The following is a 27,675-nucleotide window of genomic DNA, read 5'->3' as shown; positions in this document are numbered from 1 at the left end:
AACAATGATTCTCGCGATTTGACTTGGTAATAAGTTTCTAACTCGAAAGTATAATACGTTTACGCTATGGTAAACTGATGTATTATGACTGCAGACTATGCGGCAAGCGGCGTGTGCATAAGAGCGTTCATGAGTGCACAACATTCTAGTCGGCACGAAATCAAAAGATACACTGCCATCCGTCAAATTTTCAGAGACTGTACGAATTTTCTACTGGCATTCGACAAACTTCATTCTCCCTTTGTTGATACTAATCAAACTTTATTCAGACTAATGAACGCAACAGAAGAAATTTAGTTGTATACAATCACCTTGATACCTCTAAACAATTATTTATAAAATAGTCCTTTACTTCTAATTAATCTCTGAACAGTTAACTGGATCATACTGTTAGGAGTGTCTTTTGTGCACACATCGTATGCAAGTGCCACTTATAAAGCAATTTCACATTCCAATGTTCAAATACCAAGCAAAGTTTCCTGGGCTTAAGCCTTGACATCTGTGAGCTACAGACTCTAATTATTTTTAACCCTGCAAATTGTATGCTGTGAAAATTTAATGTTGACTGGAGAGAATCGGAATTAGATAATCTTCAGATGCAGAATAAAATATCGAATAAATTTCGAGGAAGAAAGTGTACCTATATGTCACTGTGTACATAGTGTATGGTACACAGAGATAAATCATGCTGCGAGAACTGGATATTAACTGAAGAGAATCCGAATCGATAATCCTCAGATGCAGAATAAAATATCAAACAGGTTTCGAAAGAAAAAGTGTACCTACGTGTTACTATAGTATGCCTTGTGTACATTGCCAAGAGATAAATCAGTCGCCAGTAATACCATAACTAACGAGTGGGGGATAATCATGGTATATAAACCATTATAAGACACTTAATATAAATCATAAATTCTGACTTTATTCGAAATTGCTACAAAAATTGAGGTATAAAATATGAATTGCTAGGTCCATAAAAACTGATGGCTACACGGGTGTTAACCAAATGGCTACCAGCATTTCTTTCAATCGCGGTCTCCGCGGTTACATTATTTTATTAAATAAAACATATTCGATGAAGTGATTTGATGAAGTAAAATTAGAAAATTTGATATTTAATATTGGACCGTGTATAATGCATCGGCGCGTGAAATACTGGGATAAAAGAGCTTCGTTTCTCAATTTACTTGTGATTTCTCTTTGAGTTAATTTCAAAAAATATTATCTTCGTCTAGTTAGAAAATGTTAAGTATTTCCAACGAAATACTTCCGAGTGCAAAGGGTTAATAATTGCTCTACTATATTTCTCGTATCTCATATATCCAACAAAATTCGGTTTGTTCGATACGTCGCCAAGAAAATGAATGTCCAAGTTTCTGTGAAAAATAGTGTCACCCGAATTCGAGCGACGTGACAGTCAAAGTGTTAAAGACGTATAGCAGCTAAAAGCTTAATCAACGTTTCACTAGAAAAGAATGAATACCTACGACGAAAACATGTTCGAGTGCAAAGGACAAAAAGGGTTTGAATCACCAGCTCTACTCGCGCGAGATTGGCGAGGAATCGGTCTGCGGTATATTTCGGTGGTCGGCGTGTTCGTGCATCGCGGAGTAATTGCGGCACGCCACCAGCGATCGCGTCTCGATGGAAAAACGGCGCACGCCCGCGTGCTCCATATTATTCCAGTCACGTGTGCGCGAGCACCGGTGAACCTAGATGATTGATCAATTACGCGGGACCGTTTTGAAGCAAGCTGAGCGAGCGAAGCGCGTTAACTATCGCCGGCGCGAAACCCTCGGTGCCGTAAGACGCGGGCGCGTAGGCTGCGACAAACGAGCGTCGAATCAGGAGCCCGGTCGAATGTACATGTGCAGTTGGGAGATAAGCAACGCACGGTATTCTAATTATCTATTTCTTTGACCTCTAACTTCTAATATCTACGGTTTTTTGCAGAAAATACTAATAAATGAATGAATATTCTTGAATTTTCGTAAACAGAAAGTTGTATTTCTGTACTAGAAAGTACAGTTGGGAGATGACTTGCTGTCTAGCGCAATGGCACAGAGGCAATAGATGTATTTCTAGTTTACAATTGTATACGTATAACCGTATCGACGTAGTAAATTAGCAATTGAAAGTATCAGAGATTATGAAATAAAATCAACAGAAAGTTGGACGAGAAAAAGGAAACCTGGTTAAACAGTTGAATTTTTATATTTTTCCACACCAAATGTTCTGTTTCGTTTCTTAATTCTTCACACTTTTTATCATTAACCCCTTCTCTTGTAATATCAAGTCAGACTCGCGATGAAAATTTCCAACCAAATTCGACAAATGTAAATGTTATTTATTTTTCAAATTACATGATTATCTGTTCATCAAGTTTTAATCTTCAGAATAAATGTAGACACGGAATGACCATCAAATTCTTTCCTTTTGCTATTAAATTATTAACCATAAAGTAGTTCTTTCAAGCACGATTCTGAAATTATAGAACAGGGGATTACTTTGTTATTCGCCGACTCGGTTACACGTAACTAATTAAAATGATAAAACTGCAAACTAGAAAGATACCCGCCTCTTGCCCCTGTGCCGTTCTGCTGGACGTCAAATCACCTCCCAATTGTACGTGAACCGGCTGACCGAATAGCATAGGTCGATTGCGTGCCAGGGATCGATTATGCGAAGTATCGGCTGTAAATCCAGAGAGCCGCGAGATAAATCACCGCGGCGCGCGAGGTTTACGCCCGTGCGTGTAAACAGGCACGCGGTTTCCCGGCATAGCCCGCGTTGCTTGGCTTCATCTTCCGGCGAGGAGGAATACTTTGCTGGTAGTTAACCTTCTGCGGTTCCAGCGTGCCTTCAAGCCGCGGAAGTTGTCGGACATTGTGGTCGAAAGGTACAGTATCGTCCATAAATCACCGGACGCTTGATTGTTTCGAGGAACACGGAAAGCGAGATGGAAACACCATTTTCTGACCGAACGTTGCTCATAGTTTAACCCTCTGTAGGCTCATGTAACTTTCAAATCACATATCACTATATTGACATCTTGTTGATTTATTTCATTTTGCACTGGAAGTGGTGAATAAAATTAAGTAATCAGTTCAACTTTTGTACGCTCAGGCGTGAAAGTTTAACGTCATTGTAAGTTGAAAGTTACAAAATATATTCGTTTGATGAAATTATTGAAACTATTGACTACATTTTTAATTCGTCTTCATATGTGGATATTTATTAATTTAGTACTGCATAGATTTTGTTATAATCATGAACAAAAATTCGGCCCATAGAGGGTTAATATGTTCACGCCGGGACATGTTTCTATATGTTTCACACTAAAACTACCGAGCATTTAATACTAGAACCGCCAGCCGGGTCAAAATGACCAATTCCGAATTTCTCCTTTTATGATGGTTGCCAAGGTACAGACACTTCTTTGAGAAATGATTAAAGAAGCTGATTTAATCATACCCAAACTGAAATATGAACCGATTGAAATCTTAATGTATCCATGGTTTCAACTGTTATAAAGAAATTTTCAGAAACGGTATAAGTGCTCGGTTGTTCTAGTGTTAATATCATTTTAGTTATTAAGGGATTTGTTCGTTTTTCTTAGGTCCGAAAGCCTTCTTTTTGTAGCCTCTGAATATGTTGTATAATCATTTCAGAAGCCAGAACATTAAGTTTCTCAGTTTTTGTTTTCTAGACTTAATCTTTGACTTAATCTTAATCTTAACTTCTGAGCGATTCAATTGTAACAATAGATTATTTTCAGTTCATTTAGGCATTCATTATAGGATTCCAGTAAAACTATTTATTTTCGAGATCATTTCGATCATTCAATGCTTCGAAGGTATCAATAATTGCGAAACGAGGAAATCGAAACTAGCCATGTTGACTGGTAGTTCTAGTGTTAATCATAGATTATAAAAATAACAATGTTGGCAAAAATATTGTTGAACAGACTATTGTTACGTGTCTAGTTTTCTGACTTCAGTTGCTAATTGTAGGTTTAGATTTACGGAAACCGCCAATTGGACGGAAATTGAATACTTTAAACATTACTACGTAACAATTCCAGTCGATTTTGATTGATGCAATTATGTGAATTCACATTATAATTCTTTGTTCTTGACACACTAATTTCTGAGTTCGATATGGACAAGCATGTAGTCTTCTAGGAACGATAGAATAAAGTGTAGAATAAACGTTCGTAAATCTGACGTTAATAAATAATTCGATATATTATTTACTTGTTAACGTTAATTTGTTTTAATATTATAAATTAGCTGTGTACCACCGGTGGTACATGACGACGAGAACGTGTTAGAACCTTGTCGTGGTAACTTTTCTGATTTTTCTAAATCAGTGGAACAGGTTTCAGAATTGTTTAAACAACTCGGTGGTAAACGTTTGAGATATTTCTTAGACAATTGTCATTGATTTCTGCTTGGTTTCTTTCTAAATGAATCGAAATCAACGATTAGAAGGATGTTTAGTGTTGTTTCTGATCTAATGTACATTTTCTTCGTTACTTAGAAAATTGTTTTTGTTCATTTTTAAGCGATTTTATTTCATTCATTAAATGCTATTCTCTTTGTTCTTGCAAGACCTATTACACATTAAAATGTGTAAAACTGTCGATCTATTTCTTCGCGTAAAACATTGGAAGTAAGTGTTAGAATTATCCTCCATCAAAAGTGTCCAACCTTTATAACAGATTATTTCATACACAAAAACTTAATACGTCCCAGACAATATACTCAAACAATGAACAATACACATTTAAGAATTCGCAAAACAGATCGATAAAATAATAAGGTTTCATTGCAGTTCTCTTATATAATAATACTCCACCACTTCAACCAGCAGATAAAAATTTAATTGTTGCGCCGAAGCTCATAAAAATCTTTAAGTTTATTACATTTATAGGTTAAAGTAAATCCCGATCGCTGCAATTACACGAATACATATCCCAGTGGTCTACTTTAAAACCTCCAATTTCCAAGATCCAAATAAACGAACATTAATTCCTCTATGAACAACAGAGCAAGCTATACACTAAGTATCCATAAACCTATCAACGAAACAAATTCAAATACACGAACAATCCTGAATATTTTGCTATGCTCCATCCAAGAAATTCCTCTGCTCGATTAACCAAACAAACGAATACCTTTACAATAATTCTAAATCACGAAAAGTATTTCGATAAACTCGACACCGTGGATAACCGACGTTTCAGAAGAATCATCACCGCCCGGATCACTGTTAAAACAGGCCGAGCCGTTTCTAATAATGGCGACGGAAGGAGCAGCGTTGTTACGGCTTCGATTTCCTTCGTCTTTAAGCTGTCCCTAAACACCGGAGCCACGTATCGACGAACTAAATTGACGTGTTCTTGTCAGTTACAACACGGCGGCTTCTAATTACGTTCTTCCCATTGGCTTCCCGCTCACGCTGCCAGTCTTCGCCGCTCGTCCCGGTTCCGTTTCGTTACGTTTCTCGCGTGCGGAATGCTTTACGCGCAGTAAAACCAGACCAGCCGCGGCTTTGTTGCCGCCTTTACGATCCTAATTTAATTCCGGATAATTTCGCGTTTCTTTAAATTGCTCGCCACGCGCGTTCGCCTGCGTTTAGGGACTAGAATTATTTAATTATACCTGAAATCGAGAAAGCGAACGCGCCGCGCCGCGCCGCGTTGCGTTGGGACAGTCAAGGGCTGCCGGGTCGCCGCGGCAGCGCCGATTATCAAAAATTCTGGCCCGACGGTGGCGCGCCGTCCTTTTTTCGGGCTGGATATAAATTGCAGTGATTTTTATCGCTGCTAACTCTTGCGGCCCGTTTCTTTGCTCCCGTGCGGTTTTCAACCTCGGCGAATCACCTGGCGTAATGTGCTCGCTCGTAAAACCTTAAACGCGCAATTACGCCCATAACTTTCGTTTCGGTCGATGGAAACGCTCGAGTGTTTTCGGTACGAGAGCTCGCCGCGCTGTGACATTTTGTTGCAAAATGGTAGATTCTTATGCGCGGCGAAACAAATATGTATATTCCGTATACGTTATCACCGTGAATTTATTCCGCGGGCATAAAGATAGCGACCTGTAATTACGTCAACGTCGACCGTATTATGCGTCGGTCTGCTAAAAGTTACAGATAAATAATTCTTTTACAGCAATTACTTTTCTGTTCCGTGTACGCGTAGAATAATTATAGGCCTGCCAAGTAATATGAGAACTATAAATTCGAAATCTAATTGCATTCTTTATTGTCGTTGCTGTGGTCCCACGATGTGTTTACTGTATATTATTACGGTCTTTGGAAGAATTTCGTATGAACTTTTCTTGGCGACTACAAGGCGAATGCAAACGATTATTATTCATTTGTTTTAATATTGCAGGGATTAATTTCAGGGTTATTGCAACTTTTTGGTTATTGTTTGAAAAATGTTTGTTATTTGTCTCGGAAATCATTTTAGAGTTAATGGAATATTTATTGTAGATGTTGAACAAAGTGTTTTTAGGAAATAATATTTCAATATAGATTATTTGAATATATTGTTTAGACTAGTAAAACATTTTTTAATCATTTTTGGCGAAATAGTTTCTGTTCAATTCCAGCCTTCGTGATTTAATTTGGGAGAATGTATATTTTTATGATTATATGTATACTAATTGTCACGTACTTACTTTTGCGTTTAATTCTTGATTCATTCTTTACCCTTTGATGTGATTTTTCAAATTCATAGTACATTCTATCATTAACGGTACAAAAATATATTTGAAGTACACTTGGTACAGTAAGTTTGAATAATGAAAATTGTCCTTAAAATATTGAAACACAGGTTTGATTTAAGAATATATTTCGCATCAGTTTCGATATTATATTAATTCACATTAATGAGTAATCGTTCAATTATTGTGTTTTTATATGTATACTTATTTCAGTATACGATAAAGCTATGCATTTGTTTTATCGTATAACCATCGTTAAAAATTTTAATGCTAATAATACCTATAATTCTGTTAAAACTATAATAGTAAATATTTCCTTTCATTATTCATCACTATTGATATTTTAACAAAGACATTGTTCTCTTGTTTTTCAATTTGTTAAAGATATTATGCAAACTTTACTTAGGTTTTACTATTTTTATTCGAATTTTTTAGTTTATAAGAATTTGTGACAACAAAACTTCGATAAAAGTACATTTCTAATATCCTTTCAATTCAAATAAAGAGAATTAATGATATTATCGTGTGTCAATGAATATTTTACAGTAGGTATTTACGTTGAATTAAAAAAAATGCTATAAATTGTAAAGAAAGTAAGGTACCCTAGAGTTGTGTAACTTTAATGATGAAAATATGATTTCGTGCAACAAGTTTTAAGCTGAATGTATATAGTTTCTCAAGTTACTGTGAGCCATTCCAAGCGTTAGGCCATTTTCTCCTTTCTTCCGACGGCAAAGACAAAAGTTCTGTTAACCTTATAGATGTAACAGTAATTTACACCAAATATATAACACACTTTATTATTAGGTATTTTTAATGTCCCAAATATCAATAACTAAACTTTTATACATCTGGTGGTAGTGGTTCCTATAACAAATAGATTCTGAAAAAGCAATTACCTTTTAAATATAACTATTGTCATTTGATTAGTAGCCTTATCTAAATTCATAACCTTTACAATCTCGTTATTGTTAACAATATAGGAAATTCGACAATGTTTAATTAATCATGTAAAACATCTCGTTATAACTTGAGATCATTTTGAACTGCAAATTGCTGAAGATATCGAACAAATCATTATTTCATAGTTACGTTGCTATAATACAATAATATCTTTCGAAATACTGTCTTCAAAGCACGTAATTTTTATAAACAGTTTTCTAATCGTTGTAAAAAGACTGGAAGGAAATATTTTCTTTAGAAGAATATTTTTTTTACATGGTTTCCATCTATATTTGATATCCTTTTAATTAATTTACAGAGTTTTGATTTATTAAACTGATTTATAAGTTTCTTCATTGGTTCTATAATAAAAAGCAAAATCATGTCAAGTAAATTTGTTTTCTAAATATGTCATGGATTTTTATGTCTTTACAAAAAGTCATTACTTACAAAATAATACAAACTTCTTTGCTGTGCTTTTCTATATTATAAAATTAATTTGTTTATGTTATCGCCATCGAAGATAACACGTTTACTTTTTATACTTCATTCATTGCACATTGAGTATATCTTTTTTTTAGTAGGTACCAATACTTTACTTGGAATAATATTTAAGTCTGATATTTCCATAAAATAACATCAGCTGTCGAATAAAACTTTTACTTTTCAACAAAAAATGATCTACTACAGACGAAAATGCATTCAAACACCCTTACCTTTAATTTCTAAATTGTTCATATATTTTCCAATACATCGTTAAATGAAATGCGTTTGTCATCAAAATTTTAGCTTTTACAAAATTATATTTTAATGTAAATAACCTTACTCCTCATACTCACCGTTTTTAAACGAATATTGTTCGCTCGAAGCAAAAGATATAAGTATATGAATACTTATTTTATTATTATAAATTCATTCGTCCCTAGAACGTAACAATAATGTATATGATCGTACAAATGAACTTAGCATACGATATAAATATGTATAATAAGTGATTTAATACAAAATGATATTACTTATTATTAGTTACTAAAATTCGTAGTAAACATAAAATATGTATGCACTATTTTTTTTACACATTTTTTATACCAAACATTTTTTACAAATGATAAGCGTTGAGCTTATCAGTGAAGCTTCTGCCTTATCGTCGGAGGTCGAAAATTGCAGGAATTCAAGCTTTCACTGTTTCCCTTCCTTCTTATTTGGCGCTGAGTTCGGTACGAGCTGCTCAGCAAGTGGTTCCCTCTGTGGCAGAATACTGTACTCGTATTCATCCTGGCCGCGTATCCTGGAATGTCCTTTATCCTTTCTCCCATCAAAATTCAATATACACTGTAAAAATAAAAATTATCGCATTTCTTGATCTGCAGCAAAATAAAATGAAACACTGATAATATTGAAGCACCACTTTTCTGAATTAAAAAAAAATGGAGATTTTTTTTTAAATACAGTGATTTTCACTGGCTCCAAGGATATCTTAATCGGAATCTTCTTTTCCATCAGAATGCTGTGGTGCTTTACTGTGCGGTTCAAGTTCAGGTTCAAAGAATTCTCTGCAAAACTATGTTGAAATATTGTTATTCGATAGAATTTAACATTAACGTACCTCTCAGTAGAACAGAAATGGTTTATTTTTTCAGAATAATAGTTATTAAAGTAAGAGGATGAAAAATTGCATGAAGGTCAATCGAAATTAGGTTTTTTAAATGTTGGGTGTAAATAAAATGTACAGATAAATATCAAGATTCAGATAACGTTCCCATGTTATTCAGTAATCCCTGTTTATTTGCAATATTTATAATAGCATTGTTTGAGCTACATTACCAATTTAACTGTTTCCTAAAATTCTATGTTAATATTTACTTTCTATTAGTTTCATAAGTCAAAACCAGTCTTCACAATAATTAATTCTAAGAAGATTTTCCTAGCCACGTGGCACTTCGATTGAATTTCAATTCGTTTTTCCATAAAAATATAGTTCTGGTTACCACTAAATAGAAATCATATATTGTTGTATAATATGATACTGAATTCTGCATTTTTTGTATTTTCTCTTATATTCACAAGTGTATAAAGTGTTTACTAACGCGTATAATTCCTCTTTTATGGAGGTTTATAAATATCTCTATTTGCGTAAACATTTGCAATGTATATAATATACTTGATCGTCTATAGTGTCAACGTATGAAATAGTTTACTGAGAAATATTTAGCTAAAAAAGTAGTATAATTTTGGGTATGACGAAAGTGATGGCTCAGAATTGGGCCTCGAAGGGTGAAAGAAAAGGGGAGGGATGTAAGAGAAAAAGTGCTGGGCTGGAAATTACATTGTGAAGTACCATTAATGGCGACGTAATAGCCACAATAGCAGGCGCATTACGATATTCGTTGAACACGCGCGACTGTTCTCATGTGTATGACCGGTCGACGGCTACCAAATGTTCCTAACAACTAGAACGGAAAAGAAAAAATGTCGAAGCAGCCTGGTTCCGTTCATTGTAACCAATAATTACGCTGTCCAGGTATGTATTGTAATTAAACAAAGGAGCTCGCGCATGTGTAACATGACCGTTGGCACTACGGTCAGGCCACTTGAAGCCTTCATTATACTAAATTCGCTGATACACGAAAGATTAAGTCACTGTTTACAACAGTTTCGTTAATTATTTCCAGAAACATTAAAGACACTGCAGTATTTATTAACCCTTTGAACTCTGTAGGGTACAATATCGCACCAGTTATAATATTAAATATTTTAATGAATCTTAAAGAAACTACCCTAAAATTATTCGATTTTCCACACATCGAAATTTTGCACTGAGAAGGAAAATAGAAGATCGAAGAAATGTTATAGCATTTCTCATTTTCGGTAGGAATACTATAAAAATTAGTTGCAGTTGCTGATAGATTACAAAACAACCTGGAGTGCTAAGGGTTAAGATTGATTAGCATTATTCGATTTCCAAGATGATTTTTATGGAATATGTTAAGTACACTATATATTCTGTTAGAACGAACTGCTGTTTTATTCATGAAACAATGAATTCTACGTGTTCTTATACATATTTTGCAGCATTCTACATCATTTTACTAAACAAATAATGGAAGATATGGTACTTTAATTATGTTTCTTAATTATTGAAGGGAAAAATGAAATACATACTTTGCAGATAATTTAATGGATTATTAAACGGTGTTATGTTTATTATATATAAATGATAACATTCGGAAATAATCCGAAATGAGGGAAATAATTGAGTACGCTTGAAATTAGATTTAATTAACTTACATTATATGAAACAATCATGCAACTAATACTTGATATAAATCTAGGCATATTAGGTAGGTGTATTTGTGCTCAAATGAATTATTTGATGATGAAGATAACAACATTGTTATAGAACGCAATACAATTTATTTAACAAATTTTCCTTAAACAATTTATCCTTCTTTATATCTGCGAATATTAATTTCCTATTGAAATCCAAGTAATTGTCTCCGATAGAGTTTCAGTTATAATATACATTATAAATTAATCATACACAATTAAATATTTTCTTTTTATTTATAAAATATTGCTGAACAACGTCCACAGAATAATTTAACAATGTTAATTTTCTTAAAGGTTTTGTTATATTTACGAAGAAACTGAACTCACACCGAAGGTTCCCAAAGAAAGCTTGCGTGGTTTGGACAAAGTATGTCTGTAAATATTAGTTTCATACACGAGTTCGACTGTGTGCGTTTCGTGCGACCAAGCGTGTCGTTATCATTGTCTTCGTAATGCAAACTGCGGCCACGGAACCATTAACGCGCATATGCTTATCATGCGCTTCCTCTCGTGTCTACGCGACGTCCACGTATGAGCCACTTTACATCGTGTGTAATACTGAACAACATCAAATTTTTCTGCATTTTTTTTTAAAGATGCAGTATTTCTTTTAATACATTTTTCATATAGTAGAACATTTGATTTTATAGCAGATGTCTGAATTTAAAAAGAAACAGTTGGTACAGTGCAAGTAGTACAAATAATTAGATATAATATGAATAGTATAATAGAATATTAGTTTACTTTTTATATATACGTAATCTGTATGTGGTTATAAAATACTTCCTAACTCGGTAAACATAATCAATCCCTAAAGTGAGACACTAAATTTTATAAATTCCTCTATGATCTCTAAAATTTGATGAAATTAGGTCGTGAATATTTCTAATTATCGGAGGTTAATATATTTACATTTATTAGAAACTATATTTTCCACGCTACAGCTTCGCTCTATCCATTAACCGACATCTTCTTCCTTTTCAACCGTTCTACCCCTCCGTATTTTTCTTACTTTCGTAACTTCCATTTACATTTCTTCCGTGCATCCTCTTTCATGTCCCGGAACCATAAAGCGGTCCGAATAATGACGATTTTTTCCTTGGATTTCGTTTTAGCCAATGAAATATTCGAGATATATGGTTTCGGCCGAGAGTCATTTCTTCTGGAAATTGTTGGTTACAGCGATCGTCGATCGGAAGGGACACGCGTCGCCGGTTCAGCGACATTGAATCGCGGACCGCTCGAAAATGGCCGATTCCAATCTGCGAAATTTATCCCTTTCGGGTTTAAGTGCAAGCTTCAACGTAAACTCGCACGACACGCGAATAAAATCACCTTTCGCAACTGGAGGCCACTGTACGCCGAGCCGCCACTTAAGCAGATACTGAAATACTGGCCCTAAGGCCGCTTCCGGCTAACGATCGCTCTTCGAAGTGAATTGCCACCGTCGATTCGTCGAAAAACGCGATTCTCACGGATTCCGCCATTGTCAATTTATGTGATCCTTGCACCATGTCCGTGTGCCGCTCTTTTTTTCCACGTCGAAGGGATCTAGTCGCGCTGGAGGGAATCCACGTTTTAGTTTAGTTTAGAATTACCACGCCGGTAATACTAGTATCCTGTTCTGCTTCCTAACCCTTCGGGATCACGTTTCCTTTGGTTTCGAAAACACATTTTTCTTGAGAAATGTGTATCGATATTCCTGCGCCGGTGACTTCGTGTGAAGCACTTTTTGTTCAACTCTTATCCATCACGATCGAATAATTGCACGTGTCATAGTAATTACAATAGCATACAGTGAAATTCTATCGTTTTCGTTCTGAAGAAATTGAACTTCTGTTCTGTTTCGTTGTAAAATATATCTGGGTTCTTAGGATTGAACGCGTGTTCTTGTTAATTGATAAAAATATACTTTTAGAATTAGTAGATCTACATATTAGCAACGCAACTTGTTTAACATCAATTATACGTTTAATTGAGAATTCCTTTTATATTTGAATATTCGAGAAAATGTATCAATTGATTTTTTGATGTATTCATAACTGCCACCGATAAAGTAACAAAATTCTACTTTTCAAGTAACGTTGCATTACTCTCATCTCAACAATTGAAACACACGAAATACATTGATCTCTCAAATCTACCATCAGAATCCTACAACATAATTACAGAATTATATAATCAGAACCATTTATTCCTTACCAACGCGACATATTCGAATACGTTATTTAATTCCAACTCCAACGATCGCATCAATAACCGACAGGCGCCATTAAAACCTCGTCACACACGGCTACATCTCGCAGAACAGTTACACGGGCTTAAAGTCGACTATCAAAACTTCTCGTCGAGTTCGAAAACTTACCGGAGCGGCGTCGAACCCGCGTCAATTGCAAGTTAGTCGCTCGTAAACTTGGTGTCCAGTATCGGTGGAACGAGGAGGAAGCCGGGCGAACGAGAATAACGAAAAAACGGTGGGGAAAAAGGAGCCCAAAGGGTAACGGGGAGAAGCGAGAAGAAGGTGCTGCGCCGATACCGACGCATGATCTAGGGTCAAACGGGACAGAGAGGGTGGAAAAGGGGAACAAGGAGGAAGAGAGAGGCTGGAGGAGCAGATGGAGAGAGAACTGTTTATTTTGCTACCGGCGGTACGTATCGGTCAATATGTGCCCAGCCTCTGAGCACACAGACTGCATACGTAGGGTACATAGGTTCCTACCTCTTCCTCCAGGCGTGGTAGCGATGGAACAGAGACAGGAGGGGGCGGGCGGGAGGAGGAAGAGGAAGAGCAGCGAGAGGAGTAAGGGGCGGCAGCGGCAGAGAGGCAGAGGAAGAGGGAGTACGGCGCTGGTTGCCTGTGGACTGCACATTACGTAGCGCATTATGCGCGTACACAGGGAGCCTTATCTGCGCGGGCACGTCCGGGTAATTTAGTCTGGCACTCCTCACAACGATGCTTCTTCTTTTCCGAGTGCTTGTCCATCTTTTGATCTCTCCTCCTCCTCCTCCTCCTCCTTCTCCTCCTTCTCCTCCTTCTCCTCCTCCTCCTCCTCGTCGTACTCCGCCCCTCGACAGTAAGAATTCGAACCGAGAGGCTCGACGGAACGATCGTTCCAATATCCTGATTAGGTCGTCCATTGATCGACATTTGTGTTTCGGATCGGCGTGAACGCGACGCTGCCTTAGAATGGAGACTTCAATCGGCCGGAGTGGTTCACGGACAAACGGACGTACGCTGGTTTCTGCGTGTCTACGTTTAATTGATTGCTTTGCGACTCCGACCGCTGGTCGGTCGTTAACACTGGACGTAACGGAGTGATCTTGTGGGTTTGTGATATCTTGCGAAGGGAAGTTGAATTTGTATGCATGTTCTATTTAGGCGATTTTTTTGTGAGGTAGATTATAATACTGCGCGGTGTTGTTTATAGTTGATGTCAATGTTCGCGATTTGAATGTAGTGATAATGAATGAACTTCTGTTTTCGTTTTTCTATTATCTTTTTTGTGACACGTTGGTTACCACGAGAATTTCGAATGTTTTGTGTAATAATAGTTATTCTTTCATAGTAAAGACAGGTGGTGTTGGAAATAATTATTATTGATTTGGTATCACAGTATTGATACACTATTATGTAGCTACTTGTCGTACTAAATATTTTTATTCGACCAGATTTCTTATTGTGATTGTTCACAGGTAATTTGGAAGCTTTAGTTATCGGTGATCATAATGGAAATCAATGTTAAACTACGTGAAGTAGGTATTTCTAAAACTTCTATCAGTTTTTGTATCTAATATTTTATTTTCTTCTGGACGGGCTCTATTTATGCGATTTTCATTCGAGTAGAACGAGTCCACGTGGAACGGATACTCGGGTAAATAGAAGAACGAGTGTAAGAATGTCATTTATGAATAATTGCGTGACATTTATTGCGATAAACGAATGGATTTATCGAGTAATTTCTTCGTTCGTTTTCTGCTAGGAACCGATTATTCTTATCCTTATCGTAGGAATAAGCTACTCAGTGAATACTTACGTTTACGATATACATAAATATTGATAAATGTGTTAGAGCGTTAGAGTGAATGATAATCATATTTATTGAACTTAGATTGGAATCTTCACCGCGGGGCTGACTTATTATTACGGGCTAAGAGGTTTATCTTATTCTGTAACATACAAGTGCCATTATTCGCAAAAGATTTAGTAAAATCAGACTTTGCATTCCAAATATAATATCCATAAGTAAATCGTAATCGCTAGTTCGTGAAGCTCAAGTCCTTGAATTAATACTTGCGCAACGTGGCCATTCTAAAGCGACGCGACGCGTGTGTTACATGCAATTTCACTTTCTACTTGGCTTGTGCATCGGGGACCTTAAAAACGCTTGACAAAGCTACGTCTGTTGAATGTATATTGCAAGTAGTTGTGTTAAATAAAATTCTAAATTAATATAATATTTTCTATAAAATTTCATTCGTCACATTAATATCATTGTACCACAAATTTATATGATAGAACGAATAAAAACAAAAGTATAAATATTTTTTATTTAATATTTATTCATTGGGTAATATAATATATAATTTTCATGACACCTCTCGGTTTATAATGAAAACAACCACCCCATAGTTGTTGAGAGATGGAGGTATGATTTCTTATGCAAAAATAAACTCAAATAACAACTCAATCAAAATTTTACATAAAAATACATAATTAATACTCTACAATAGTTGATTGTGATTTTCAAATTTATGGACGTAAGGCACTGAAGAAAGTTGCTCCACGATTAAATATGCAAGTGCATATTATCTCGACAACTAAGCCAGAGTTATAATAACATTTTTATGCACTTTAATTCATTTTTATATAAAAAATCACTTTCCTCATGCTCGTACTATATGTATTTTGCACAATATCTCGCATTGCCTTTCTTTTATACAAACCTTTATTCAAATTTCAGGAACCCATAGTAATAACAATATTCTAACGGAAATAAATAAAAATTTCAACGCCACGAACTAGTATCGAAGTTCTGATATACAGTTGGGAGATGACTTCATGTCTAGCAAAACCGCACAGAGTCAAGAATTCTAGCTTACGATTTCATAGTTCTAATTGATTATGTGTAACCGTATCGATGAATAGTAAATTAGTGATCGAAAATTTCAAGGATCAAATTATCGATGTGCTTAGACCGCCTCAATTATGATGATTTTCAAGTATGCTGTTGGGGACAAAATTTTGAACAACTTTTACCTGTATATAATGTCAACGGAATGCTTTAGTTTCCGAGATAATTGCGAAAAACTTTTGCTACCGACTAGGCCCCACCTCTACTCGGTCAGACCACTCCCCATTCTGGATAGCACCCGCCCTACTCGGCTACGCCCCGCCTCCTCTAGACTAAACCTCGCTTGGTTAAATCTCACTCCTTCCCGGCTATGCCTAATCCCCACTCGGGTAGGTTCCGCCTTCTCCTGAACAAACCGCGCCTCTTCCGACTAAGCTCCGCCTCTCGCTCGGTTAATCTTCACCGGAGAGGCCCCGTTCTCCTTCAGTTGGGGCCCACTTTTACTTGGTTAATCCCCTCCCCTTCCGGATAGACCACGCCCTCTTCTGTTGTAGCCCGCTCCTACTAGATAAGCCCCGCCCTACCTTCGGCTCGACTCGATTCTGTCTTCCTCTTTTGTCAAGAACTTTCATTGAAGATCGAGGACTGATTGATGCAAGCCGCCGCAACACATAAAGGAAAAAGTTATTCACAATCTTGCCTCCAACAACATATTAGAAAATTAACAAAACCAGAGCGGGCTAAGCACATCGACAACTTCGCCAAATTAAAAATTAGTGAATAAAACCAGTAGAAAATTGAATGATCAAAAATGAAAATTGATCGATCTACCGAATTCCTCAGTCTAGCCATCAAGTGATCTAACAATAAACGCAGTCTTAGACACCCAATCAAAGTCGACGTTTTATGATTTCAGTTCTATGATGCTGATACATTCCGATGTGGGCATTGTTCTTTGTTCAAACATTTGGGCGTTGAATGCATGTCTCAGGTGATCCGGATTTCTGTCTCGCAATGCGCGAGCACAGATGGTTCATCGAATGGTCGATTCTCCGGAGCGTGCGAGCGTGACGAATAAGTAGTCGGAAGGATGATAATGCAATGGCTGATTCCATTCCGTGATCCGGCCACCTTTGTCCGATTCGGAGGAGGATAATCGAGGCTCGCGACGCGAATGACTTGCATACTGGACATCATTGCGCGCGGTTGCGTAACAAAGGGCCCGAGAGGAGACGCGTCGCGGTCCGATTGATTTTTGGATGATACTGCAGTTGCATTGTCACGACGCCGTTGCGTGTTCCAATTACGAGGTGCTCGATGCTCGGATGCGTAATTAGCCTCGTTTCACGCTACGTCATGACATTGACGCGCGTTCCTCTCTTTTACGGCTTTATTAGGAGTCACGAAAAATGTGCATGGTTTTAGAGAACGTCAAGGCTGCTCGCGACGTCGCGAGCGCGACTTTAATGAAACACCGTTTACTTCGATAAGCTCTTCAAACTTAGTTCCTAATTACGAAATAGTTTCTCAGTTACGATGTTATACAACGGTGTCACTATTGGAATAATTAGTCAACTGTTCCTCTATTTACTCGGAGTTACCTGTTCCACATGGACTTGTTTTACGCGAATGAAAATCATAAACTGGATCACGAAAGGAAAGAAGATATTGGAAACTAAAGCTGGTGTAAATTTTAGAAATACATCACTCTTTCGCACAGTTTAACCCTCTACAAACCCCTATAACTTTCAAGTCACACGTTAATATACTGGGTTAAATTTATTTATTTAGTCTTTTATCGTAAAATGATGAAATTAAATAACTAATCAACTTAAACTTTTATACGCACTGGCGCAAACGTTGAACGTAATTGTGACTTTAAAGTTACAACATACATTGGCTTTAATATAATTATTAAAAATATTGAATACATTGTTCATTTGTACTTATAATGTGACATTTATTAACTTCATACTGCGTAAATTTTGTTATAGTCACATAAGAAAATTCGGTCCATAGAATGTTAACGAAAATGCACTAACAATAACATTTCAGAGAATAAAAGTAAATTTCATTCGGTATTACTAAATTCGGATCACGTAAACTGACATCACGCATAAACATGGAACGAAGTAACATACAGAACAATCCTCTAAGAAATATACACGACACTCGACTGTGTCGGTATCTAAGGGATGATCGAACGAGGCGAAACAAGCCAAGAATCGCCGGCGACAAAGTTGCTGTTACGGCTTCGCTTTCAAATAACAAGCTCATAAACGGTTGGAAATCCGCTTACGGCGCGACGTCTTGTTAGACAGTAACTGAGCTAATCGTAGATTTAATAACGTGGTAGGAAGGATTGTCTATTCCTGAGGTAAGCAGTGTCTCGTGAAGTGATTACGTCCGAGCGCGGAGCTGGCCAATCTAAGTATATACATAGGACTGCGTGTGTGATTTGCACTTTTGACATACGAGGGGCGAGTAGTCGACGGGATGCCACGGTAATTACGGTTTCCGATCGCGATATCGATTGCGTTTACAATGGCAATTTAATTGTCGCGCGCTATTTTCGAGGAAGAGAGGCGAAGCGAGGCTAACTGCCAAGTCGCGATGTTAAATCATTTACATTCCGCGTATGGAGACGCGAGCCGGTTATCATTGCCGAGAGGAAATTACACGCGTCGCTGCCGTGAAAGATGACATTGTAATTAGACCGATGCCTGATTAAGATGTCGATTGTACGTTGTTTAGAAGCTACGCGACGCGGCGCGGCGGGAGGAGATACGGTTTTATGGTGGATCGTAGACAATCACCGCGTTAATTGCTGGTTATGTCGGGCAGATATTATAATTACGTTGATCTTCGGCCGAGATATCCGTATTTACGCGAAATTGGAATTGTAACAGAAAATTGTAATTAAGTTGTTTACCACGACAACCATACAGTTTTACTTCTTTTTTCGCTCGTGAATTCTCATATTTCTTTCGTCTGTCAGTTTTTAATTATTATACATTATATTTTTATATATGTTAGTTGATTCATGATGTACCTTTGCAGGTTGTAGCAGAATGAGCAGAATACTTCATAGCAGATATACGAATGACTATCAAATGAGGCTTTGTTTCTGAGAATATATATTTTAAAAATTTATAATTCGATTTACATCATCTAATCTACGTAATAACAAACGTGGTCGTGGATCGAGTTTTTATGGAATGCTTTTCGAAGTATCTGTTTTTTCTTTGTAGTAGTAGATACATGGCAGAGTGAAATTCAGAATTAGAATATGGGAATCAGAAGAAGATCAAACTTAAGTAATCACGTTTGTTCTCGTACAAAGTGTCTGCCTACGTCCTCGAACGAATTTATACAATTCGACATCACCTGCATGCCCATGGCTATACCGAGACAAATTATTGCGGGAGCAGGTGTCTCCGCCTGGCTGGGAATACACGAAAATTAATACGTTTGCTGCACGCAAACAAAACTGATTGCATTGTAAGTAATGCCTCGCCCGAGTAACGTAATTAAGTCAGCAAAGGAAAACGTACGGATGTGCCATTGAGAGGTAATGACGTAGACCTGACGGAACATCCGCGCGAAAGAATCACCTGTAAACCACAGTCAATAACGTCTCTTTTTAAATGAGGAATTTAGCTTCGTTATTTCAAATTAGGTTTAGTGGAATGCTGAATGAAAAAGCAATGTATCGATTTCATGTTAATAATACTCTTATAATCCCTATGTATTATAATTATTCTTGATTACTATTTAATTTTGTTCAGGCGTCTAACGGACGCTTGGGAATGAAAATTCATTGTTTGATCGCGATATGAGTGAACACTTATGAGAAGAGTAATTATTAAACGGTAGCTGTGTGCTTATGTTAACACCTTCCTTCTTTCTCACCCTCTATTATTATAAGAGATTTTTCTGTGCATTATAGTCTGAAATATTCGTTAATTTTCTCTCAAAAGGTCATTCAATGAAACTACTATCAATGTTTCAAACTCATTTGCATCGCGTATTACAAATACGATAATATAACTGAAATAATAAAAGTAGAAAATAGAAATGAATAAAAATTGGACGATAAAATTACACCGATATATATGAAAATATTATGTAAACATATGTGATTGTTAATTCATTACAAGTGTCTTAAATGTTATATTTCGTTATTTATTCTTATATGTGATAATATTTTAATCATCGTTTATACCTATATTTGTTTGCATCTTTTCAATGTACGTGCCCAGAAAAAATAGATATTATTTACTTTATCTGGATTTATGGATTTTTCAAGTATTCGTTCGAGTTGCTGTGGCACGCAATTCTAGCAGAGAAATCGCTTTCAAAACGCGCGCAGAATCTATGACGGTTGCTGATCACTAGCAGAGGTAGTGGGGATGGCAGCAAGAAGTTAGACAGTTGAAAAAAATCGATTAAATATAGCAGCACCTGGAAGTTCCAGGAACCGAAGCTAAAATATCACGGTTTACTCAGAAGCTAACGAGGTAACCAATCTGCTGCACAAGACCTTCCATTTATGACATGTCTCCCCCTATGTACTGTTGTTTACAACAAACAGTTGTAAAAGAAGTTTATATATGACTAGGAAACCTTCCATTTTATTAAATGATTTGCTTACTTTCATTTCGTGGCCATTATTATTGATGTGATTATAATTTCTTATGGCGGATGCAATAAATACTGAATCTATGTTTCTGCTTCTGCCATTGCTTTTCATTAGGTTTGTTCGAGACAGGCCGGCCATTTCTGCCGGGTGTTCGCGGAATCTACCAGGCGACATTCTCTTCCAATTTATTGAAATTCTACTGTGCTCTAATTAAAGCAAACCGCTATCGATAAGGTTATGGATACTCTCGGTCATTAAGACATTGGGGACTAGATAGTTTGTTGCCCACTATGTGTTCTCATTTATTTGTTTGCAAGTACTATTAAACTACTTACCCATACGTAGTCAGAAAATGTTGTCACGTTAAACATTTAATTTTAGAAAACTGTTTTAGAATCACTTTCTTCAAACTACTTGTTAATTATTTATTTTCTTGCCAGCCGTACCTAACTACTAATTAACCATTCTTTATCTTCAAATATTTCTAAATTATTCGCAGTTAGTGCAGAAATCATTGACGAATTAAGTATTTCGTTTCAAGGAATATTTTAAAATTACATTAATTCTCAAACTACTTAGAACTTTTACTTAGAAAATTGTAGCAACTATGCTCGAAAACCAAGATGCGCACGATCGAAACAGAGCACTGTGCCTTCGCGCAGCGTGCTATAGCGTGCTTAGTTCCAGTTCCACTCTGCTTAGAGGAATTTATTGTGCGAGAGCAGATTTATGCGTAGCAAAGGAACAACGTAATATTTTTTCGATTATTAGCTGGACACGATTCCGTGGCACTTGCTTCCACGCATTTTCGCCGTTAATCTCGCGCCGGTAGCCACTTTTAGCCGACAATGAGCGCACTTCAGATTTATTCCCGGTCGTGAGTTTGTGCGTGCACACTGCGAGCCCGCGCTTTGATTCACTGTGATGCAAATCGCGCGTATCGCGGCTGGCTACGTACGCACGGTCCCGATTTAAATCTGAAAAGTCGTCCTTTCGTGCTTCCGCTCGAACCGTCGAGGAGAGTTACCATGAGAAAGGGCAACATGCTTCTCTCCGAAGGGGAAAGAACGCCTTTTACCAAAAGGTGCTCGAGAAACTACGTGGGCCCAAGATTAACAAGTATTGCATAAGGTTTTAGTTCCCATCAGGTTCTTGTTACCGAGTCCTGTGAAAATAGGGGCACGACGCGGTGGCAGAACAGTACGTAAATTCTATTGATGGTTCGTTTTATTCTTTGCATTTCTTAACCGATAAGTCATTCTTATGTTAGGTCGATAAAATAGCGGTTCCCATGATTCATGTTTGATTCTAGTTTTATAAATGAGAATAAATGAGTTAATTAAAATAAATGAAAATAATAAATTTAGTAGTATAGAATTGTTATGTTAGATTGATAAATATAAAATATTGGTTTTCACGTTTCAGGTATATTTGATTCTATTTTTGTAAATGAAAATTTTAGGTGTATCTATTGTAATCAGTAATATGTCGGATTTGAAGCTACTGTATATTTCTTATAAAACGCTGCTTCTTAGACAAAAATAGACAAAAATTTCGTTGAATATTCCTGGGAGTAATTTCTAAGAACTGTTCTTTTACATAACATTTTCATGTTCGACTGTTTCTACTAATAATTCAGGTTTTTAATGGAGATATCATGTTTCGTGTTTCATTGGCGGACATAACTAATCTCAGCATACATCACTAGTCTAATGAATTGGGATAACACGTTCGTAGTAAGTTCATTTACTTAGGAACAAAAAATTAAGACGTAAGTGTTGACGTGTACAAGGGCGAAGAAAATATGATTATACTTCATGTTCCTTAAACGTTTGTATTACTCTTATCTTATCTCACGAGATCATGGTTATTATTGTAGTGTTAGCACTTAATTATTACTGATACCCTAATAATTAGGGAGATAATTATTCAAAGAAATCTGACAGAGTTCCAAATCTACATTTATAATGAGGTACGTAACATCTCTTTTGCCAGAGAAGATAGTGGCATTAATTTTACTTTAACGATCTTATAGTGCTTTTTCGTACACTACGGAGTGGTGTCGCATGTATATATTTGCACTAAATTATTTCTCAAACTACTCATTATTCCAAAAAAGTGTTTCCTAGAAGCTGTGGAATGTGTCCCTGTTATTTCAGGTAATTTCATTAATGTAAATATATGATAAATTTATTCAGAAATTCATTGACCTATAGTCTGTCAAACTTGTTCAAGATCATTTATTGCATTTCATTCTGTTTTTCGTTTATCGAAAATATACTTACTGTGTTCTCATACTTAGAAACTACGTGGAAGTAGATACATGAATTTTGGGAAAGAATCAAAATAATATGCTAATCCTTAGATGTTTTATTATACAAACATTATTGTGTATATATAAAATTATATATAAAATTATCATATTCAACTTCTTGTTCAAACCCAGTAGTGATCAATTAAAAATGTGAATGTTTAAAATAATAATATTCTTAATTGTAAATGTAGTCTTTCATATACAAATCAAAGGAAATTGCAGAATTTTAACCAAAAAAGAGTTATGTACCTGTTAGATAAAGAATGTGTGAAATTCTCTAATAATGTTCATTATTATGCACCTCGTAAAGTTGTAACTCAGCGTTGTTTGCTCCCTCTTTAGAAAAGTAGTAATTTGTAATACTCAATGAAGCTATTGTTAAAAATTTATCTTGGGGAAATTAATTTTAGGCTGAGTCAACGACAAACTTTGACATTCGAAGAGAAACTTCCTACACTTAGCAGTCTCTTTTCTCACTGGCTTCTGATTTACACCATCAAAATCAAAAACATTGAACATTGATTTACAAAGTATTCTGAAAGACTGAAACTGGTTGTTGCAACAAGTGTAAAACGTGAATGACAGCTGGATGCCACGTCTTCATTATTCCTGTGTTGCTTGCTGTACGACCGGAGAACGTAATTATACGTAGCGTCTCATTAAATCAAAGAACGTAGCCGTGAAGTACACTAGACGTATAATAATGTGGACTATGTGCGTATAATTGCGTATAATTTCTATCTTAATAAGTTCTCATCATTCGAGCAATTAGGAAAATTAAATTTGTCAAGGTGCATGTTTGATGATTTCGCAGATGAGTTTTCATAGAATCGATCGATAAGAATATACACACGGTGCTGTATAGTTTCTCAAAAAATTTTCTTAATTCAATTTTGAGCAATAATTTTTCGTAGGATATTATAGCACATTAAAATTTGTCATGATTATTTATTTACTTCTTATCTAAAAACGTATATGGCTCACAATAAATACTAAAAATCTGCAAATAGTTCTGTTACTTCTTTTGAAGAATGAAATGAACGAAACAGAACAAATTATTTTTTCTGGACAATATATTCGAAGCTGTAAATACGATATCTTCAAAAATTTAATTTATCGATGACTTCGCTATGATCTTTAATTTACATTGAAAAATAATATAAAAGTTTGATTAAAATGCCATTTGTATCTCAAATTAGGGACTATAATAAGTATCTTAGAATTTTTTCAGATTTTTACAGTACTCACAACAATGAAAGATCAAGGTTGACCATAAAAGTTCCATATCGCCGGCTATATTAGCGAAAAACCATATTCCCGGCGGAGAACCGTCTTTACTCGATCCTATATACTCTAAAAACATAGATAATTTTTTTGTAACATCTGTACACTTCCGTCTGCTATTTTGTAATAGACTTGAGAAAGCGTAATTCGCCTTCAACAGTCTCTTGTCCATCCAAAATCACTTTGTATCACTGAAAAACTTGGGTACGCGATAATGTTTCTTCCGCGCAAGCTTCTATCGTAGTCTTTTTATAAATTTTACAAAATTTTGTGAGGTTTAATATGATATTTGATTAAAAGTCGCTGTACACAGTTTTTTTCTATTTTAAAATTCTTTAACGGTTTTACGGATTAATAATTAGACAAAACGCATTGGATGGTTGAGACAAATTTTAAGATTTTCTTAGTAGAGTTATAAATCTGGTAATGAGATTTGATACTTCCGGTCTTGCCATATATTGTCAATTTTATTGTATTCATGACAATTTTCATTTCCAATCTAATATATCCATTAATAAAGGAAAATAGTTTGCAGACCTATAGCTTACTTCAATTAATTAAAAACAATTTTTTTTATTCTACTATTTTCACATATCAACGAGAAAACACTATCGATTACATACATATATCAATTACATGATCCTTCGTATAAAACTGCTTAAATATATTCTTCATAGGCTTTCGTCATTCAAGCATGAACGACAATAAAAAGTCACATACTCAAAACACATTCAAAAAACATATTCCCGTACTCAAATTATCCCAATAACAAGAAAAAAGCGAGTAGCCCTCCGGAGTTAATATGTTCTACACAATGGTGGCAGCTAATTAACCCCTCACTACGATTTCTGTCACAACCAAGCACAACAGAGCTATCTTAATGTTCCTAATTCCTTAAAAAATAAATTCTACTCCCATTCCACATCTACATTTACTTCGAAGCATTACAATTGATAATAGAAAACTAATATTCAATTCATATCTAAAAGAATTAACCGACATTTATATTTCTCAAGCCCCATCTAAAACCTTCTCCAACAACCCAACACGATTTTGCAGAGCAAGGGTTTAAATAACAATAAGATACGAGAGAGCCCGGTGTCCACGACAACGGATGATGATAAATTTCTCGGAGAATCACTGTTTAGATATTTAGATAAGCAAGTGGGTACAGGGTTACGCCGGCAGAAACACGGCCGCTCGGACGTGCATCCCCACCGGCTCGTGATTAATATAAATGCAGGAACTAACGAACCATAACGACGTTGATGCCTGACAGCCGGAAACAGAATTTTCTGCGCATTCTAACGCTCCGCATTGTCTGTGACATTCCCGCACTTCAGGTATATACGCGTTACCCACCTCCTGAACATTGTCCCTAACGTGTACGGGCCTGTCACGCGCATAATGCCGCAACTTTAGCATTAATGTCTCACGGGCCAGGTATATGTTCTCGCATAATTAGCGGCGGTTTTTTATGCACCGCGCGCGGTGTCGTTTCGAAAAAAAGAAAACGGTCGCCGGGTCCGCCGAGGGTTACGCAATAACTTTTTCTCCCCGGTGTTTTCTCGTCGGCGCCTTGTTCGTTAGAAGGACCCGGAACACACACGGGACACCTCGCGAACACCCCTTTTTCCTCTTCATTTGCATGCCGAAAGAGCTGTGGGTACGCGTCGATACGCTGCGCCGATCCAATCGTCACGGATTTTCTCAAGCTTTTTTCCACCGTGGATCGAGGCGAGGATTTATTACACGCGCCCCTCCGTTTACGCGGAGTATACATTTCGAACTCGATTTTACGCGAGTGAAGATCGTGTAGAGTCTAGTAGAATGGAAAATTAAATATTGGTTAAGCAGTGGAGAATTTCTATTAGGAATATTGGAAGCATGGTTGTTAGAATCCGCTTTTGTTAGTGGAAATATATGTTTATTATGGATTGACAAAAGAATGTGAATAATGAGATTTTGGAAAACAATAGTGTTTCAATTTTGTTGTGGTGATATGAATGTGGTTGACAGTTGCAACGTTGCACGGCTCATTAGGCTACAATTTCCAATATCAGTTTGTGCAGAAATTCCTGTTACATAATTCGAAATATATCGCAGAATATCGTGAACAGTATGATTCTATTAAGTCCGTGGACATAATTTTCTTTTTCATTATTGCGTACACATATAGTAGTATTTGGTGAATTATATGCTTCATGTTAATTAACAAATTTTACACCGTTATGTATTGCCTATTATCGCTGCTCGAACAATACGTAATTGGATTCCGCATCAAAAAAATATTGCACATTTTGATCGGTAAGTCTTTGTTTCGTTGATTATTAACTACATTCCAAAAGCTTATATTAATCAAAGTATGTTATATTATTTTAAACAGTTAAATATAAAAAAAACAATGATTAGAAAATATATGGTATTTTAAATTCAAAACATATCATAGTATACGATTAACAAACTGAGTTACGACTCTTGCTATTAATATATTTTTATGAAAAATCGAATTTCAAGATTCGAAATTTTATTTAAATAAATCGAGTGGGATGTATTACATTATGTTATACCCCATATTATAATGTTACTATGAAATAAAACAAGTTCCCCTTCATGGCTGAAACATTCGAATAAACCGAAATTACTCGTTCATTGACCCAATACTTCTGGATAACGTAGACCGCGAGTGAAGGAAGCAACGTTGGGAGACGCTTGTTTCGCAATTCGTGAATCAGCTGAGTGACTATGATTTATTATATGGGACCCAGATAGCAACGGCAGACGATTGTTAAATAAATGAAAATAGCGCGCTGTGTCTCGTAACGGTGTAAGGATTATGAAACGTTCTCCCATTTGTTTGCCATATTAATCATCGCCATGCGGTGGACCGCTACGTTCAGTTTATGAGAATATATGAGAGCACGGCGCGTGGGTAAACGTAGCGTTACTCGCGCGTGCCATGATAAACGCGGCGACTTCGTCCATTGAAACGCGATGTCGACGGGTCCGCGACTATAATCATGGATGTATTCGCTTGTCCACATTGTTCCGGTTAAGGATGATCCAATATTTGCGTGGAATTCCCTCAATTGAAGACTGATATTATATGCATCGTATAATGAATGCAGTTTCTATGCGACGCGTTATTTAACCCTTTGTACTGGAAAAGTTTTTCACTGGAAATACTCGGATCTATACGTGTGCTAAGGTACATTATCCACAGTTTAAAACAATTAGTAATGCAGTTACTCGGAAGCCAATGCGGTTGTCCATAAAACAAAAATTGAGAAAGTTAATGTTTTAATACATTGGTTTTATAAATTTTTAGTTTATTTAATTTGATCAGAGAAGTAT

General features: G+C 36.2%; 1 protein-coding gene and 1 long non-coding RNA gene across 7 annotated transcripts in view; one reads left to right on the top strand and one right to left on the bottom strand.

The window, feature by feature from the left end:
* The window catches only part of LOC116433095 (UPF0489 protein C5orf22 homolog), a 476,138-nt gene that overhangs the window by 191,399 nt on the left and 257,064 nt on the right, over positions 1-27,675 (top strand). The window contains exon 4 of one of the 5 annotated variants that reach the window (XM_076369578.1): positions 16,998-17,091. The exons of the other annotated variants lie outside the window; for them this stretch is intronic. Coding sequence (XP_076225693.1) covers positions 16,998-17,076 — 79 coding nt within the window. The 3' untranslated portion in view covers positions 17,077-17,091. Of the gene's footprint in view, positions 1-16,997; positions 17,092-27,675 lie in introns of those variants that run through there. 5 annotated transcript variants of the gene reach the window in all.
* On the bottom strand, positions 8,591-25,684 carry LOC143174748 (uncharacterized). 2 transcript variants are annotated; one of them, XR_012999047.1, is made up of 3 exons: positions 25,577-25,684; positions 8,769-9,011; positions 8,591-8,601 (listed from the first exon to the last, which is right to left on the bottom strand). It is a non-coding gene; the product is annotated as an uncharacterized LOC143174748 (long non-coding RNA). The 2 variants fall into 2 exon arrangements; XR_012999048.1 differs by lacking the exon at positions 8,591-8,601 and having other exon boundaries at positions 8,757-9,011.

This window comes from Nomia melanderi, chromosome 7 (genome assembly GCF_051020985.1).
Source record: "Nomia melanderi isolate GNS246 chromosome 7, iyNomMela1, whole genome shotgun sequence".
NCBI lineage: Eukaryota > Metazoa > Arthropoda > Insecta > Hymenoptera > Halictidae > Nomia > Nomia melanderi.
The sequence above is the reverse complement of the archived record's forward strand: the minus strand, read 5'-3'. Positions and strand labels throughout refer to the sequence as shown.